The 19,039-nt window shown below is 60.5% G+C and overlaps 1 protein-coding gene across 6 annotated transcripts in view; it reads right to left on the reverse strand.

The window, feature by feature from the left end:
• IQSEC1 (IQ motif and Sec7 domain ArfGEF 1) overlaps positions 1–19,039 on the reverse strand; it is a 359,058-nt gene that overhangs the window by 146,487 nt on the left and 193,532 nt on the right. For 2 of the 6 annotated variants that reach the window (XM_075996351.1, XM_075996354.1), the window contains one exon: positions 9,503–9,547. The exons of 2 other annotated variants lie outside the window; for them this stretch is intronic. In XM_075996351.1, the coding sequence (XP_075852466.1) occupies positions 9,503–9,547 (45 nt within the window). Of the gene's footprint in view, positions 1–9,502; positions 9,554–19,039 lie in introns of those variants that run through there. 2 more of the 6 variants (XM_075996352.1, XM_075996353.1) reach the window with 2 other exon arrangements.

Below are 19,039 nucleotides of genomic sequence, written 5' to 3' on the forward strand. Positions count from 1 at the left end.
TGGCTGGAGCTCTTCAGCTGGCCGCGTGCAGCCACGCGACTTTGGGCAAGCTACATCTCCCTGTGCCTTGCCTTCTTCACCTGGAAAATGGGGCGATCACGACCCCCACTCCATGGGGTCAGTGCACAGTGCCGGAGCCCGGCATGCAGCCTCCGTGCAGCAGGCGCTCGGTGGCTCAGCATCACATTGGCCGCCCCTCCTGCCCCCGCTCTCCCCGACACGCACCTGATGCCTCAGTCTCACCTTGGACGGTTTCTGACCGTGCCAGGCCGAGGCCCACCCCCAGACACTGGTCCACGCCTTGCTTTCTGCCCACAGTGCCTTCCCTGCCTGCAAAGACCCTACTTCTACATCCAGGCCCAGCTCAGATGCTACCTCCTGCAGAAAGCCTCCTGGATTTCTCCCATGTGACCTCCCTCATGATACCGATATCTCTGTGCCACCTCTATTTGTCCCCCATCCTTGACTTTCATGATGTGTTTGTAGGGTCCCTTCCCCTTGTCGGCTGGGAGCTCCTCAAAGACATCTGTCTCTGGGGCACAGCGGGGCAAGAAGCTCCGCCACGGGGTGCTGGGTGCTCGTACTGGCTCCTCCCGGAGGCCGAGCCAGCTGCTCACACTTGGGCCAAGGGACCCCAGAGTGGGACTCTTACTTGCTATGTCCCTTGAGACCCTTCATAGATTCTCCGTGGACTGCAGGACAAAGCCCAGCCCCGGGTCCTGGGCTCCAGCCCCGGAACCCCCAGCCCCATGGGCTGTCCCCACGACCTGAAGACACCTTTCCCTTTCAAAGCCTCTGGGTGTTTCCCACAGGCTTTTCTGTCTGCCTGCAACACCTGTCCTCCCACCTCAGCCCAGCAAACTCTTGCGGATGCATCGCCACTAGCTCAGCTGTCGCCTCCTCCATGAAGCCAGGACATGCCCTCCCGGGGCTACACAGATAAACGGGTGGGGGTGAAAGGCTCGCCCATTGTGCAGGGCTGAGACCCATGGGTGCTGGGTGCTCTGCTCGAGGCCACTCTCCCTGGCACCCGCCCAAGAGCGGGGACTTCCTTTCTACGGCTGCCGCGAGAGCCCCGGCGCCCCCTCCCCCCAGAAGCCCACTGGGAGGGAGAAGAAAGCTCCGCACTTTCCCAGAATAGCTTGCATGCTAATGGCCGCAGACTTCACGGCATGAAATCAGGAAGAACTAACTCCCCCAGAATAGCTGGCATAATCCCTCCTCAAGGCCTTTAATGACATCACAGCGATGCTTCGCGATGCCCTCCGGCTGGCCGCATGGCGTTTTGTGGCCGAGGTGTGCACGGGACAGAACACACACACCCTCAGAAGACGCTGTTGGGCATGTGAACACTCAGGCTTGGGGTGCCTGAAACCCACATCACCTCAAGCAGCAGTCCCTAAATCCCACTACATGTCCTAAAGATGGGGAAACAGGCTCAGAGAGGGAAAGTGACATGCCCAAGGTCACACAGCCAGAGAAGGGACTTGAACTGTGGTCTCCTGACCTCCAGACCAGGGGTGCCCCTGCCGTGCTTCCCCGAACCTGTGCTGGGGGTGGAAGCCGGCCCACCGGGCACAGCAGCCCACAGGTCAGGAGGAGCGTGCTGCGTGGAGCCAGGCTGGGGACACCAGCCCTACAGGGCTGCCCTCCTGTGGGGTCAGACCTGCTCAGGAGCAAGTCTGCTCGAGAGCTGATCCCACAGCGAAGAACATACACAACGCTCGGCCACCGAGCAGTCCAGGGTGCCCGTTCCTCTGCAGAAACCCTACCAGTTTCAGGGCTGGAGGTAGAGGAGAGAAGAGTTGAGCTGAGTTGTAAAGTGAACAGTGGCAAATACCACCGTAGTTCTTGGCCGGTGGCGGGACCTGTGCCGCGACAGGAAGGCTGCAGTCACGCAGGCTCAGGCAACCTTCCCCTGCAGGACTCATGGCCCTAGCGGCCAGGTCCTCCCCAGAGGGCCGGCTTACCTTTTGTAGGTCCCGTGCAGTGGCTGCAGGCACAGGAACTGCCAGTAATCCAGGCAAAAGGCCTTGAACTTGAGCATTTTCACCTCTTGGTCTCCCACTGGACCGCAGTAACGTCCCCAGAGAGACACGGAGGGTGCTGGTGGGAGCTGGAGGACTAGCTGCTCCGGCCCGCCCTGGGCCCTGCCACGGCGGCCCCCACTCACACGGCCCAGCCCTGCCCAGCGCGGCTCGTACAGTACACGCCTCCAATACAAAGAGCAGTGAGCACAAAAGCCCAGCGACTCATTCATGCGGCTCGCCCAGCCAGCCTCATGCTGCTGCTGTCTCTGATGCCTGGTACTTCCTGGGGCTCCCCTGGGGGTCCCTGGGACAGACTGGGGCAGCTCTGGCTGTGTCCTGTTGTGGAGACCCCCAGCCCGTCATCCTGGGGGCATGGATGATAAGGGTCCCGACAGCAGCTCTGAAAGTCTGTCCTTCCAACCAGGTCCCGGGGCTCCCGGTGGCCAAGCTGGCACTGGCTGGGCAGCTGTCCACCACCCACCTGGCCCAGAGTGGCTGAGGCCAGGGAAGACCCAGGGGGAGCAGGTAGGGAGGGGTTCAGGAGACAAACAACAGCCTCTTTGGCCAGATAAATTACGTTTGGCGGAATCCCGGTTGGGCCTGCGCGAGGGAAAACTCACCATGGAGCCACATGGTGCTTGGGGTGGGGGCAGCTGGCGCTGAAAAGCAGGCAGAGAAAGACTGACAGGACAGCCCAGAGCCGTTGCCTGGGCGACGGGGACACATTGATAAAATCTAAAATGGAACCACGATTACAGCTGCTCATTGGCTGCCAGGAGGGGACTCCTGTCGCTACCCAGGGAGGGTGGGAGGGTGGCAGGGAAACGCTGGGTTGAGGGGCCGTGGACAGCTAGGGGCATTGTTGGGCAGGGGACCAAGGCCGAAGGGGTGGCTCAGAGGCCCCGGAACCTGGCAGTCACAGGCGGCAGCAGCAGAACGCTGGCCCAGCCTCCACTCTCCTCTCCCCTCCTGGTCGGTCTCGGCTTCTGCCCTTCCCCACACACCAGCCACGGGGACAGCCAGGTCCCTCCACGGCCTACACCCTCACACGGCTCCCCGCTGCTCCCAGGATAAGGGCCAAATCCTGGCCACAGAATGACCGGGCCTGGAGCCTCTGTTGATCGCTGGCACTCTGAGGCTCCTGACACCCAAACACACTGGCCACCTCCATTTCCTCAAGTCCAGCATGCCCTTCCAGTGCTTCCGTGCAGTTCCCTCCACCAGGAGTGCCCTTCTGGCCTCTCCCACGGCCAGCCAGGTCCTGCCCCGACACCTCCTCACCTCTGAGCCAAGCAGCCCCTGCCACTCGCCGCCCTGTGGGATTTCTCCACTGAACCGTCCGCCCTCTGAAATGATGCTATTTATTTATCTGTTTACTTTTGGCTTTCTCCTCCAGCATCTGCAGGGCAGGGACATCTCTTTCCAGGCCTGGCCCACTGCATGGCTCAGGAGGGAGGCAGGGAGGGAGGGAGGGAGGGAGGCAGGGATAGTAACAGAAGCATCCGGAGCACACAGCATCCTCTCAGGTGCACCACGCTCGTGCCCTCTGGCCACTTTAGGGCCCATCATTGCCTGCAGAGCAGTGGCCACATTCCATCCAAACAAGGATGCCTCTGAACCCCTCTCCTCTCCTTTAGATGAAGAAACTGAGGCTGAGAAAAGACCCCGTCCCCAGGGGTTTGCCTAGAGAGCCTGGGAGCCGCCACCAGGAGGGACGATGTCCAGGGAACACTAGCCTCAGGTGGGGGCCGGTGCTGCAAAGGAGGCTGGGCCCTGCGCACCCCAGCCAGGCTGCCTGGCTTCCAGGGGCCTTATCCTGCTCCAAGCAAAGCCAAAGGACAAAGTCTCCTGCCTCAGGTGTGCATTTCCTCAGCCTGTCATTAGCAAACACTCTGCTTCCAGAGCAGTGGTTCTCAACCAGAGACAACGTGGTCATCCCCCCATGGGGGTGTCTGGAGAAACTCTAACATCTGGAAAAACTTTTAGTTGTCACAGCTGGGGAGGAGGTTGGTGGCATCTAGTGGCATTTCAATGCCACTCAGCACCCTACAAAGCACAGGACAGCCCCCACATCAAGGAACGACCTGACTCAAAGTGCCAGCAGTGCCAGGCTGAGAGGCCCTGTCCATGGAGTGACCTTCCTTGTGGCCACGGCTTCTGGGTGGCTGGAGCAGGACAGGCTTTCCGAGCGGCCAGTCCAGCCTCCTACTGCACAAACGCGGGCAGGGCCAGTGGGGCAGGGACACACCCGGCACCGCCAGGAAGGACCAGGCTGGACGCAGGACACCCGCCCGATAAGCTGGCTGGCCCCTGGGGCGGGTGGGCGTGGGAGGGGACGCAGCCATCTGCTGAAGGTGAGGAGCCCGTTCGCAGGGCAGTGCAGGCGGGCCAGCTGCCAGCACGTGCTACCCACCTCCCTTGGGACAAGGACATTAGCTTGCCTCTCACGCCTGTGGCAGAGGAAGCTGGCTGTGCCTTTGAAAGGCGGCAATTACTGGCTGGAACCTTTGTTTCTGAATTCCCAGGCTGTGCACGGGCCTCCAGAGCCACTAGCCCGCGGGCAGGCCTTCTCAGAGGCTCGGCCCGACACCAAGCTGGCGCCCCAACTGCACAAAAAGGGCACGAGGCCTGGTAGAGGTGGGAGCCCTGTGTCCTAGTCCTGGGTCTGGCACCAGTGCTCCTTCTGGTCTCTGGAGCAGACACCAGATCTGTTTTCCTCATCTGTGAAATGGGAACATTATCTTGGCCAAGGCTGCTGTGAGGGTTGGGAGTCAGGACACATGTGACGGCAGGGTCACAGGAATGGGGCAGATCCCATTTAGCACCTGCCTCTTTGCTGTCCCTCAGAGGTCTAAACATGTTCCACCTCAGGGCCTTTGCACGGCTGTTCCCACCAGGGATGCTGGGAAACTCTTCACCTTCCTTCCTCTCCAGTCTTGGGTGAAATGGTGCCTCCTCAGAGGTGGCTTCCCTGCCCACTCTCCCGTCACTCTCTAATCCATTTACCCAGATTCAGTTTTCTTCACAGTCTTATCACCACCTGACACATATTAAAAACCAATCTCTTTGTCCCTTTGCTGCCTGGCCCCTGCCAACGCGGAAGCTCTGCGAAGCCAGCAGGACTGTTTGCCGAGGCTTCCCGAAGGCCCACGGCTGCAGGTGCTGGGAAGCAACGGCTGAGTGGCCGAGGGCCTGCTGCCTTGCTCACCCCAGCTGCACTCCCGAGAGGGAGCACTGGGTCTCTGGCTGTGCCCTCAGGCGCGGCCCGCCCCGCCGGCCTGATGGAGAAGTGTGCGGCCATCCTGAGCCGGCAGGGGCCCAGTGAGGACCAGCCCCGTACCCTGGACCAAGGAGCCTCATGTGCCCTCCCTTCACTCCAGAGCTTTCCTGGCCCGGTCCAAGCAGGGTGCCTGACTGGCTGGCCAGCGGGTGGACAGTGCAGTGGGGCCACACTGCCATCAGCAACGCGGGTGCCTGGGAGAGAAGCCGACAGCTCAGCTGCCTACTGGAGTTTCCTCGACCTTCATCTCTGCGGCCAGGCCCACCCTGACACAGACACCCACAGACCTGCTGGCACCCCAAGCCAGCTCGGCAGGGGCACGTGTGTGTGTGTGTGTGTGTGAGTGTGCAGTCACATATGTGCCAAACGGGGTATGGCCATGGGTGCGTCCAAGTGCAGGTGTATGTGAGTCTGTGCACAAGAGTGAAGGTGCAAGAGTCTGACCGCAGGAAGAACTGAGTGTGGGAACGTTCTGGAGTCTGTGCGTGGATGGGAGCCCTGGAGCCCCGGGCATGAAAGGAGAGAGTGCTATGGGTTTGGGCGCCCAAATGCTCACATCCTGGCTCTGCCTCCCTGCTTCAAATCCCAAACAAGTGACTTTGGCAAAGTGGGCTGATGATAGGCCTGCTTGCTAGTCACAAGGACTGTCAGCTTTCATTCCACAAAGCAGACATTGTTGATCATCAGCGGTGTGACTGTGGACGTCCATGTATAGGGTCACATGATTGTGTGCGCATGCATATGCACACATGCACACATGTGCACAACCTGGCTCTCTGCCCTCCAGGGGCACACCTTTGGGTGCTGCCACCCCAGGGCCCCTTGCTCCTTGCAGCTGCGGGATTCAGAGCTGGTCCAACAGCTGTCCTGTTCCTCTGCAGCATCCACTGCAACCTGGACATGTGGCCAGCCCTGCTTGGCATCTCCAGCGACAGGGCTTACCACCTCACAGGTCTCCTTTGGGCTTGTTCAGAAGTCCCCTCACAGAGGCCAAGCTCCTCAGCAGGACGCAGCTCTTGCCAGCCCTCCACCGCCCTCCCTCCTGCCCCGTGCCCTGGCACACCCCCCAGGCTCCTCTCTCTGCCTCCAAACGGGACAGGGCAACGCACACAGCACGGCGCCCTCCTGCAGATGCACATCCACGCACCCGGCAAGGCCCGAGCCACCCCACTCCCAGAAGGAGCTGCCTGTGATTTGTCTTTCTTGCCAGGAGACTGGGAGGGAGCTCTGCTGACTTCTAATCCAGGGAACTTTCCTCTACAGCAGTCTCAATCCTTTTTGTATGAAAACAGAGTATGCTGTTTTGGAAGACATCTGATGGGAACATCAAGATACAAAGCACATAGGGCAGAGACCCCAGACACTCCAGCTTCCGCCAAGCGCAGGCTGCAAGCCGTTAGAAACCGTTGCTTTCTCCCCTGGGCGGCAGCCGTGGTGGTCATGGGAATGCCAGACACAGCTGGACCTCAGGGACCCAGTGGCCTTGAGTCTCGGAGGGACTCTAGACAGCAGCCTGATCCTCAGGGGCCTTCAGCTGGGCCCTGGACTTTGGGGGCACATGTGGCTGAGCCCTGGTCTTTGGGGGACCTTTGGCTGGGCCCTGGTCTTTGGGGGACCTTTGGATGAGCCCTGATCTTTGGAGGACCTTTGGCTGAGCCCTGGTCTTTTGGGGAACCTTTGGCTGAGCTCTGGTCTTTGGGGGACCTTTGGCTTAGCCCTGGTCTTTTGGGGAACCTTTGGCTGAGCCCTGATCTTTGGGGGACCTGTGGCTGAACCCTGGACTTTGGGGGACCTTTGGCTGAGCCCTGATCTTTGGAGGACCTTTGGCTGAGCCCTGGTCTTTGGGGGACCTTTGGCTGAGCCCTGATCTTTGGGGGACCTTTGGCTTAGCCCTGGTCTTTTGGGGAACCTTTGGCTGAGCCCTGGTCTTTGGGGGACCTTAGGCTGCAGCCCTGGTTCTTTGGGGGACCTTTGGCTGCAGCCCTGGTCTTTGGGGGACCTTGGCTGCAGCCCTGGTCTTTGGGGGACCTTTGGCTACAGCCCTGGTCTTTGGGGGACCTTTGGCTGCAGCCCTGGTCTTTGGGAGAACTTTGGCTTCAGCCCTGGTCTTTGGGGGACCTTTGGCTGCAGCCCTGGTCTTTGGGGAACCTTTGGCTGCAGTTCTGGTCTTTGGGGGACCTTTGGTTGGAGTTCTGATCTTTGGGGGACCATTAGCTGTAGCCCTGGTCTTTGGGGGACCTTCGGCTGCAGCCCTGGTCTTTGGGGGAACTTTGGCTGCAGCCCTGGTCTTTGGGGAACCTTTGGCTTAGCCCTGGTCTTTCAGGGATCTTTGGCTGAGCCCTGATCTTTGGGGGACCTCTGGCTGAGCCCTGATCTTTGGGGAACCTCTGGCTGAGCCCTGATCTTTGGGGGACATCTGGCTGAGCCCTGGTCTTTGGGGGACCTCTGGCTGAGCCCTGGTCTTTGGGGGACCTCTGGCTGAGCCCTGGTCTTTGGGGGACCTCTGGCTGAGCCCTGGTCTTTGGGGGAGCTCTGGCTGAGCCCTGGTCTTTGGGGGACCTTTGGCTGAGCCCTGGTCTTTGGGGGACCTTTGGCTGAGCCCTGATCTTTGGGGAACCTTTGGCTTAGCCCTGGTCTTTCAGGGATCTTTGGCTGAGCCCTGATCTTTGGGGGACCTCTGGCTGATCCCTGGTCTTTGGGGGACCTCTGGCTGAGCTCTGGTCTTTGGGGGACCTCTGGCTGAGCCCTGGTCTTTGGGGGACCTCTGGCTGAGCCCTGATCTTTGGGGGACCTCTGGCTGAGCCCTGATCTTTGGGGGACCTCTGGCTGAGCCCTGATCTTTGGGGACCTCTGGCTGAGCCCTGATCTTTGGGGACCTCTGGCTGAGCCCTGGTCTTTGGGGGACCTCTGGCTGAGCCCTGGTCTTTGGGGAACCTCTGACTGCAGCCCTGGTCTTTGGGGGACCTTTGGCTGAGCCCTGGTCTTTGGTGAACCTTTGGCTGAGCCCTGGTCTTTGGGGAAACTAGGCTGAGCCCCGGTCTTTCGGGGACCTCTGGCTGAGCCCTGATCTTTGGGGAACCGCTGGCTGAGCCCTGGTCTTTCAGGGATCTTTGGCTGAGCCCTGGTCTTTGGGAAACCTTTGGCTGAGACCTGGTCTTTGGGGAACCTTTGGTTGAGCCCTGATCTTTGGGGAACCTTTGGCTTAGCCCTGATCTTTGGGGGACCTATGACTGCAGCCCTGGTGTTTGGGGGACCTCTGGCTGAGCCCTGATCTTTGGGAGACCTCTGGATGAGCCCTGATCTTTGGGGGACCTTTGGCTGCAACCCTGGTCTTTGGGGAACCTTTGGCTGAGCCCTGGTCTTTGGGGGACCTTTGGCTGAGCCCTGGTCTTTTGGGGACCTCTGGCTGAGCCCTGATCTTTGGGGGACTTTTGGCTGCAGCCATGATCTTTGAGGGACCTTTGGCTGCAGCCCTGGTCTTTGGGGAACCTTTGGCTGCAGCCTTGGTCTTTGGGGAACCTTTGGCTGAGCCCTGATCTTTGGGGGGCATCTGGCTGAGCCCTGATCTTTGGGGAACCTTTGGCTGCAGCCTTGGTCTTTGGGGGAACCTTTGGCTGCAGCCCTGGTCTTTGGGGGACATCTGGCTGAGCCCTGATCTTTGGGGAACCTTTGGCTGAGCCCTGGCCTATGAGAGGACCTCTGGCTGAGCCCTGGTCTTTGGGGGACATCTGGCTGAGCCCTGATCTTTGGGGAACCTTTGGCTGAGCCCTGGCCTATGAGAGGACCTCTGGCTGAGCCCTGGTCTTTGGGGGACCTCTGGCTGAGCCCTGGTCTTTGGGGGACCTCTGGCTGAGCCCTGGTTTTGGGGGACCTCTGGCTGAGCCCAGGTCTTTGGGGGAACTTTGGCTGCAGCCCTGGTCTTTGGGGAACCGCTGGCTGAGCCCTGGTCTTTGGGGGACCTCTGGCTGAGCCCTGGTCTTTGGGGGACCTCTGGCTGAGCCCTGGTCTTTGGGGGACCACTCCACACTACAGGTACTCTCAGGGGACATGTCAGCAGGACTTCTGGTCCTTGGGGGAATTTTTCAGGGCTGCATGGGGGGCAATCTCCCTAGATGCCTCCTGGGCCCCTAGGTGCGGGCGGCCGGCGTGTGCCTGTGGCGCGAGCCAGGATGGAGGGAGGGCGAGACAGTACCTGTAGCGGTCAGTGGACAGGCTGCTTCCGGTCTCCAGGGAGCTCCTGAGGTAGCGAAAGCGAGACAGGGTTACTGACGGCCCCACACAGGACAGACCCCTTGGGCCCATGCTTGCTCAGCCTCCACCGGGGCCCTAGGACAGGCCCTGGGACAGTGGGCAGTGCTGGGAAGAGCGTCTGCCCCGCACGCAAGAAACCATGTGCTTTCTTTCCCTCCGCTGGGTCAGCAGGAAACCGCCTTGTTCCCACCCCAGGCGCCATGGCAGGGCCTTCAGTCGCAATGGGCCTGGCAACATTAAGTCCGACCTCCCGCTCCAGCCCGGCTCAGGAGGCCACAGATGGCTCTCGCCCTGGGGTCGGAGCCCACCCAGGCCACACGCCGCTGGCGCAACGGCTCTGCCTGCCTGCCAACAGTGCCTTGCCACAGCTGGAGGGGAAACGGACACGTGAGAGGCGGCGTCAGGACAGCCGGAGCTCTCTTCCTGGGCTGGCCACAGGCCCAGAGCACTCTGGGCTGGCGACAGGCTTTAAGGAGGGAGAGTGGGCAGGGCTGGCAAGCAGGCCTCGCCCTCCCGCCCCCTGGGCCAGGACCAGGCTGGGAGTGGTGAGGAATGCCAGCCTTCAGGAAGCCCCAGGTCTGGACAAGAGAACCATCCCCATGCCCCAGCCTGGCTGCTCAGCTGCAGATGTGCCCACATGGCACACTAGCAAACTGCAGCAGAGATGCAACACAGCAGGGTGGGCCCCCCCAGGCACAGCCCCTGCTCCCAGGCCTGGAGCTGCCTTGCATCAGCAAGGGATTCAGCTCCCAGCTGCTGACCACAGCATGAACAGCTGTATCCTTACCTCCTGCAGGGAGCTCACCCCCTGCTGGCTGCTTTTCCAAACACTTTCTCATCTAACCTCATGAGGCATATGGAATCATGTCCCTCTTTACAGATGTTGAAGGTGTGGCTGAGCATACTTAGAACACCATTCCATTCCCTGCCTCTTCATCCAGTAACAAACTCCGATTCACCCTTCAAAACCGTGCTAAAATGTCAACTCCTTTGTGCAGCCTTCTCTGACTGCCTACCCTGCCCCGCCCCTGCAGACTCCTTTCTTCTTCTTTCCTTGTTCCTTTCCACTCTTCTTCCTTCCCTTCCTCTCTTCTTCTTTCTCCCGCTTCCCTAATAACTGTGAACACTTTTTGAGCAGTTCCTAAGTGGTAGGTAATAGTGTTAACACTTACACATATTAATTCAGTCCTCACCCCAGCTCCACGAGGGAGGCACAGTGACACTACCATATTGTGAGGCATGGGCCCACAGAGCGGACTGTGTGTGGTGGCCCCAGCCGGGCAGCACGGTCCCCGCAGTCTCCCCGTGAGGCTGGGGAGCGGCTGCAGGGCGCAGCCTGAGCGGCTGTGATGCTCACGCCCGGCCCACTCGGCCTGCCGCGGGCCCAGCTCTGCACACCACGGTAGGCGGTGGCCCTGCCTGGCCCTCTACTTCTCCCCACCATGTCCCTGCCCACCTCTAGGCCCCAGAGCACCCAGCAGGACGGGCTCTGCCAGCCACCCTGCTGGGTGCAAGCTGTCTGCAGCTTTGTTTGGCCAAGACTGAGGCCTTGGTCTCCTTGCCACCTTCTTCATGGCTCAGCCCAGCAGTGAGTGGAAAAAGCCCTGAGCGAGGGGCATGGGGTCCTCAGAGAGGCCACCATCCCGGCAGACTTGGATCTTGAACCCATCCGGACTGGTGTGAGCCCTGAGCTGACAACAGAACCTTTACGCCTCGGCCTTCAAATCTGGAACACGGGACAGCAAGAGCAGTGCCTCTCTCCCAAAGACGCTGAGGAGAAAGGAGTGCTGCCCGCAAAACAGAAGTGCTCTGCAAACCAGAAGGTGCCATCACACACGTATCTGAGTTACTCACGTAGCTACTGTCACACATATAATCCTGTATGTTGAGACATTAAAGCTTACAGGTTAACATGTGAGTTCCAGAGACAAGAAGGGCAGAGTTCAAATCCCACCTGTGCCATGTACTAGCTATGTGACCTTGTGCAAGTTAATTAACTTCTCTGTGCCTCATTTTAGTTTTAGTTTTTTTTACCTACAGTGTTTTGGGAAGATTAAACAGAGTTAATACATTTAAAGGACTTAGTGCCAGGAAGAGAGTCCACATTCTTTAAATGCTAGCTGTCAATACACCTTATATAGTATTATATCACCTATGAAATAATAGTATACAAATAACATATAAACGTTATACTAATACACATATATAACATATTCTATTAACATTATTATCTCATATATATGACCTTATTTTATATAATGGGCAAACAGGCTCAGAGAGGTACAGCAACTGGCTCAGTGGCATCCGGCCGTACTGGAGGCTTGCTAGTCCAGAGCTCTGTCCGCCCTGCTGGGGCTGATTCACCTCCCTTGCCCAGGTGTCCCAGGATCTTTGGGGACCTTTGGTCCGAGATTCATGGACACACAACCCCAGTCACCCAGGCAGGACTCCAGCCCCTCCTCTATCCTTCCCCTGGCTCAGGAAACAAACGGCCCATTCCGGCCATCCTGTCCCAGCCCTACTCCAGCAGCCTCCTGGGCGGCTTCTTCCTTTTTCTTTGCAGAACGCACCGGCTGTCCTGGGCCCGCTTCCTGGCACAGCTCCTGAACAGCACCAGCCATGCCCCAAAGTCCACGCGCAGGGAACTGCTCGCTCTGTGCCGTATGACGTCAAAGAGGCTCCTGGGGGCTGGGCTGTGGCTGGCAGCAGCATGACAGGAGTCTGGTGGGGGCTGGGAAGTCTGTTCTACAGTCTGGGTGCTGGTTACATGAGTGTGTTCAGTTTCTGGCAATTCTACAAGCCATACGCTGATGAAGTACCCACTTTTCTGTGTGTATATGTATATAATATTGCAGTAAAAATTTATATGAAGATAAAAACTAAATAGCTGGTTCACAACCTGGCTCCAGCCCCAGCCTGAAGTGGCAGAAAAACCCAGGCCTTAGGCTCAGATGGGGCTGGTGCTCACCCCTTCCTCTCCCACATGGCCTCAGGAAAACCCCTTCCCCTCTCTGGCCTCAATTTCCCTCCGCTGAATGAGGAAGTGGTCAGTGTGCCCATCGCTGATGTACGGTAGACACCCTGGGTTGCTCTTAAGAAATACTGATGCTTGGGCCCTGACCCAGACCAATTAAGTCAGAAGCTAAATTCCCACACCTTGGGCTTTAAAAAAAATAAAAGCTTTATTTGAAATAACCATAGATGCTCAGGGAGTCCCAAACATTTGTGCAAGGAAGTCCCATGCACCCGTACCCCGCCTCCCCCACGGAAACGTGTCGTGCAGCCCTGTGCCCCTTGGTACCTGTTCAGATCTCACCAGTCACACACACAAGCCTGCGTGCGTGTGCATGCGTGCGGGTAAGTCTGTCCCCTAGGTAGCCGTGTGAGACCTCTGCCACGACCGAGCCACTCGGGCTGCCCTCTGTGGCCACCCTGTCTGCTGCGTGCGAGCCCTCCACCCCCATCATTCTGTCCTTCCCAGGGTGTGACACCAATGGCCCCTCCCCGTGTGTGCTTCTAGGACTGGCTTCCATGCTCTGCCCGCCGCTCCACATGCGCTCGGCTGCGTGTCCGCAGGCCGCTGCTCTCTGCTGCGGAGCCGTGCTCCCAGGCACACGTGTGGCCGTTTCTACAGCCGCCGCCCGCAGGGGCGTCTGCGCAGTCTCCAGTTCGGGGGCTGGCATGACTAGGACCGCCACGAGCATTCCTGGACAGGTTTTGTGTGAACGTAAGTCTTCGTTTCTTGGGAATAAATGCCCAAGGGTAGAACGGCTGTATTGTGCAGCGAACTTACGTCGAGTTTCAAAAGGAACCGCCAGACTGTTTTCCAGAGAGGCCGTGCCATCTTGCCCTCCCACCAGCAACGGGGGCGCGCTCCAGTTTCCACGCAGCCTTCCCAGCATTCCACGCTGTCACTGTTTTCGTCTTGGCCACGCAGGCCGAGGTGTGTGGAGTGACGTCTCACTGTGGCTGTGGCTCGGTGGCACGCCTGCTGGCACGCACCTGCCGTGGAAGCAGTCGATCCCAAGGGCTTTCCATGCTCCGACAGCTCTTCCCATCCTAGAAAGAGCACGCTCACTGCAGTGGGAGCAGCAGCCCCCGTGTTTTCTGGAAGGAACAGCCAGAGGGGCCCACGGCGGGCCCAGGCTGCCACAGGTAGCTCTGAGCTCTCTCGGGCCGAGAAGTGACCCTGTTTGCTCCCTGGAAGGAGGGGAGGGGAGGCTGTGGAGGCTGCCCACACCGCAGGGAGTCAGCCCAAAGCAGGGGCTAGCGGGCAGCTCTGCGTCTGTGCCTGGGGCGGGGCACCCGCGGGAGCTTGAGGCCTGCAAGGGGCTGTCTGTGGTCTTTGCCTCCACTCCCAAAGGGAGGCACAGAGCTCTCTGTGCCACTGTTCCTCTCCTGCCTACTGAATGAGCCACACAGTGTCACTGCACCAACTTGAGAAAACAACAGCTAAACACAACAAGGAAAACGAAATTATCCGCCACGCCGACTCCCCAGGGACACGCCAGTGCTGATATCTGAGATCTTTCTGGTCGGCGTCTCTCTGCACACATGCCTGCGTGTGGGCGCAGATGTGTTGCAGTCACACAAAAACACGCTCTGCTCTGTGCAGCACTCTGCCCCAGCGCCGTCTCCGCGGCACGTGGGGTCTGGAGAGGAGCCTGGCAGGGCTGCGCCGCCCTGGTGGGCGTGGGCGTGGGCATGGCGCCCGCTGCCCTGGCAAACAGGGCGGTGGCGAGCGGTGGCGGCGGGCGTGTGCGCACGGCCAGTCGGCCCTTCAGGGCCGATCCCTGGAGCTGCGTGGCCGCGGCGGGAGTGCTGCCACGGCTCTGGGTGCACGTGGGTGCTGCCCCGGAGGGCTGGGCCAGCCGCTGGCTACAAGTATTTGGCCATTCTTCGGGCTCCAGAATTTCTCTGGGGCAGAGACGAGGGCAAGGGAGGAAGTGGACACTGTTCTGCCCCGTACCCACTGTGTCTGGTTTCTGTGGCAGCCACTGGAGCCCCGTGACAGCCGCGAGCCGGGTCGCAGCCAAGGAGGACACGAGCATGAGGGCTCTGTGCTCCTGACCGCTCTGCCCGCCGCCCGGCGAGAAGAGGGCCAGCGGCCAGTGCCCAGCTCACCCTCGTCAGCGCGGCGCATGCCAGCCCTCCTCTGCAGGGCTGCGGAGGCGAAGAGGGGCCCAGGCCCTGAACCCAGGAGAGCCCCAGCCCACGCCACGCTGCCCTGGCGCCTCACTCTGTTACCCCGAGGGGTGGGTGTTCGCAGTGTCACACAGAGGCCCCCAGGCCCCAGAGCAGGGCACTGAGGCTTCCCCCGGCACTGGGTCAGACAGACCCGCTGGGGTTCCCAGTGCGGGTCTCACAAGCCACGTGACCCTGCCTGAGCCTCAGTTTCCTCATCTGTAAAATGGGGCTGATTAGAGGTTATAGCAAGGCTCCAATGGGCTGGAGGCGCCTCGCAAACCAGACAGGCGAGAGGTGCTGCTGTGTGGACTCAGGTCACCTGTCCTGCCCAGGCCTCCCAAGCCCCCGCTGGGGCCTCCCTCTGAGAAGGGCCACAGAGGGCTGCTGTCCACCCACCGTCAGCCCCTCTGTCCTGGCTCTGGGCCACAGACAGCCCTGCCTGCCGGCCTGGGCCCCACTGCCAGGCACAGCGAGGCAACTGTTCCGGGCTGGCCTCCATGCCCCTTCATCCTGCCACGCTGCCTGCCCAGGAGCTCAGCTCGAGCCGGGGAACTGCTCACTGCGCGGGCAGTGGGGGGGGGTCTCTATGAGGCTTGCCTGGACAGAGAGCTCAGCAAGGCAAAGGCCCACGGGTGAGACCTGGGGACAAGCAGTCTTCCCGCCGGAGTCACGAGGAGGTTGTCCAGAGATGGCGGTTATCAGCTTCTCAGACCACTTCGAGACAATGATTCGTTCACCTGACCTAATAACCATGGGGCCGCTTCGTGCCAGCCCTCTAGGAGCTTAGTACTGATTCATTTCATGCTCACCACCATGCTGTGGCGTGAGATATTCTTATCTCCACCTTACAGATGTGGAAACTGAGGCACTAGACACGATCAGAGGCATTACTCAAAGCACAGGGCGATACAAAAGTGAATAAAACAGACACAATCACCACCCAATCTTGCCTGGAGGGGGCAGGCAAAGAAAAGTACATAAACACGACAACAAGGTAACCTCAACAGTGTAGAAAGTAAAACCACAAGACTGTGGAAGGGCCAGGGCGGTGGGGCAGCCCTTGCTAAACTGGTCCAGAAAAGCTTCTGGAAAGAGTGACCACCAGGCCAGTGTCTGAGTGCCAGCCGGAGCCAGCTCAGAGGGAGGAGGTGCCACACAAGGGGTCGTCCAGAGCAGAGTCCCGAGGAGGCGAGCTGAGCAGTTCGCAAGGAGGGTTCCTGCGTGGGACAGGGTGGGGTGCAGGTGGAGGCACAGGGGTCAGGCCGGGCATCTGCTGCAGGAGCAGAGGCCTGGCTTGGATAGGAGGCCCACCTGGCCAACCGCACCTGCCAAGAAGCGCCACCAAGACATCTTCCCACAACCACCTGGGCTTCTTCCGTGACCCCAAAGGCTCCACACAGGGCTTTCCTAAGGCATAGCTGGTCAAGGGTGTCTCGGGGTCAGGGTACACCCAGCTTCTCCCTGGCTAGTGTGAGCAGGACTGAGGCCCCGCCCTGCGGCTTGCAGCCTGGCCGAGCCTGTGCCCTAGTGCCCTGTGGTCCCGTGTCCAGACTGCCATGTCCTGTTCAGGCCAGGCCCAATGCGCTGATGGGCAGGGAACAGAGAGACGCCTCAGTCCAACAAGCCGGGAGGGCAGGGGTGCGCCTGCAGTTGCTACAGTTCAGCTCTCCAGAACCCCGCCCACCCTGCAAGAGCCACCCGCACCATCCCGTCTCCAGGGCAAGTGCGGCTTCCAGCAGACTTGCTGGGCTCCGCCTGGCTTCTCTGGAGGGTCCTCCTTGGGTTTTCAGCTTCCCTCCTCCAGATGGCAGACCCCTCAGGTGCCGATGTGATTTCATCCAACCCTCAAGCCTGGGGAGCTGGAGTGTCTTATTCTCATGTCACAGATGCGGGACTGAGGCTCAGAGAGACAAGCGGCTCCACCCAGCTCCTGGCCGGGGCCTGTGGGGCTCTGCGCCCTGTCCTCTGCTCGAGGGTCCCCCACCAGGCAGAGTTAGCCCAGGCAGCCGATCCCCAACCAGGAGAACGTTCTAGACCCACCTGACCTCGGGGCCGAGCATTCGTTGAGGTGAGCGTCCAGTCTGTCCTTCCCCTGGGGGCACCTTTGCATATTCGGAAAACCACCAAATTCACCCCCAAATCACCAACTGATGCATTTTTAAAATTTAATTTTTAAATAGCTAGTGCATTCTCATGGCTCGAAAGTAATATAAACAAGACATCAAGTGAAAAGTCTCCCTCCCAACTGTTCCACACCCGCCAGGTCCCCAGGCGCCTGCATTCGCCTCGTGGCGTCCGGTGCTGGAGTGTCATGAGCACACGCATGCACGGCGGCGGCGCCATACATGTACACGCTCGTGCACTCGCGCCTGCTCCCTTGGGCCTCATCCCGACCACACTGTGCCCCTGCTCTTCCCTAACGACACGCTCCAGAGCCTTCTCTCTGGCCACTCAGTCTCAGACACCGCTGCCTCCGTGGGCTTCCCTGTGCCGCCTGGACTGAAGACACAGCCAGGGAGGGAGGCTGAGCGGGCGCCACGGCCCCTCGCTGACCTAAGCCCCGACCTGGCCCAGGGGCGCACGCGTGCCCCTGCTGGCTGCGGTCCAGGCCCCGAGCCAGGCTGGCCACAGCTGCCGCAGGGACCGCTTCCCCTCCACGTCCGACAGAGGGTTCCCGGGGCAGCCCCGACCCGCAGACACACCCTCAGAGCCACGCTGAGCTCACACGGCCAGTGTGTGCACAGGGCACGCTCTCACATCACACACGTGCGCCCACACATGCGGCCGTGCCTGCGCCATGCACACGGACCCTCCCGGGGTGGCGGGGAGTGCCCACTGTCGGGAGCCATCCGAGGTGCACGGGGTCACACGGTGAGCGGGTGTCAGGCGAGGCTGCGGCCCCGTGCCCCTCCCCGGCCCCACGCCTCACAGCCCAGCTACACTGAAGCACGTCTGCTCCAGGCTCCTTGCCACTCAGGGCCAGGAGCCCAGGCCTCAGGTGACAAACAGCTCAGCTTTAACTCGCAAGTTCTTTTCATTAAGAAAAAACACTTTCTGACCCACGTGCTGCGTGCGGTACTTCCACATAAACCTCCTGGGGAGACCGGCTCAGAGAGGCCAACAGATTAAGGCCATGATGTGCTGAGTGCCACTGTGTGCCTGGCCCTGGACTGCTGCTCTGGGTTGGTGACGTGACCTCTGTCCTTCCACAGCACGTGGGGCAGGGGCTGTCACTCTCTCACCACGCAGCAGAGCCAGCGGGCTCAGAGAGCTCAAGGGCTGTGTGCAGCCACACAGCAAGAGAAGGCGCTTCTCTGTGGCTGCTCAGCACCGTCCAGGGAAGGAAGGGGACGGGCTGCAGCGGGGGGGCCTTAGCAGGGGCCTGGAGCCACGCTCTTTGAGACCCCTGCAGCCTTGCATTCAAGGTATGGTCATTTCTGCATAAACGGGGAGCCCAGGCTCCCCCCTTCCATGTGTGAGGGCCAGGGGCCGGGGGAAAGGAGCTCAGCCTGAGTGTGGGGGCTTCTACTTCAGGGGTGCAAGATGCTATCACAGCATGCTCTGTTCCCCACATATCTGCTCTCCTTGAGACCAGAACATTCTCTCGGCAGATGGCTGCAGCCCGGGCAGGCCTCGGGTGCCCTCGGTCCACAGGGTGGAATGAGCCCTGGGGTGAGCGGGTGGGCAGAGGGGGCAGTGCCCTCACCAGGGCCTCTCCTGGGTGCTCCTGTCTTCCTAGGCTCCCTTTACCCTTTGGTGCCACGAGGTCACTGTCCTGAGTCTGACAGCCCACCACCTGCCCTCCAGACACAGGGAGCCAAGTGCTCCTGGGCTGTTCCTGGGTGTCCCACAGGCCCCTCCCTCCACAAGCAGCCCCACCCCCTCAGTGAGGCACTGCCACCCACAGGCCTGCAAGCCAGACCCCTGGGCACCGTGGCTTGTGGTGCCTTCGATGCCCTCCTGTTCCCTGCTACCTCCCAGCCTCAGGCTGCATCTCTGCAGGCCCCTGGGTCACCTCTGCTCCAGCAGCTGCCTCGGCTTCCCCACCAGACTGCCTCTGGTTTCTCCTGCTACTCCCTGCACTCCCCACACAGACCCAGTGTGGGCACCCTCCGGACAGAGAGAGAGGCAGCACGCCTCGGCCAAAGGGGACTTCCTCACTCACTCCACACGGACCCGGCGCCAGGCTCCAGTGCCCTGCTCCGAGGAGCACCCATGCTCTGTCACTCTGGTGCAGAGGTGTTTGTGGAGCAGCTACTGTTTCCAGGAGGTGACCTGGGCCCGGCACAGT

The sequence above is a fragment of the Microcebus murinus genome, chromosome 21, assembly GCF_040939455.1.
Source record: "Microcebus murinus isolate Inina chromosome 21, M.murinus_Inina_mat1.0, whole genome shotgun sequence".
NCBI lineage: Eukaryota > Metazoa > Chordata > Mammalia > Primates > Cheirogaleidae > Microcebus > Microcebus murinus.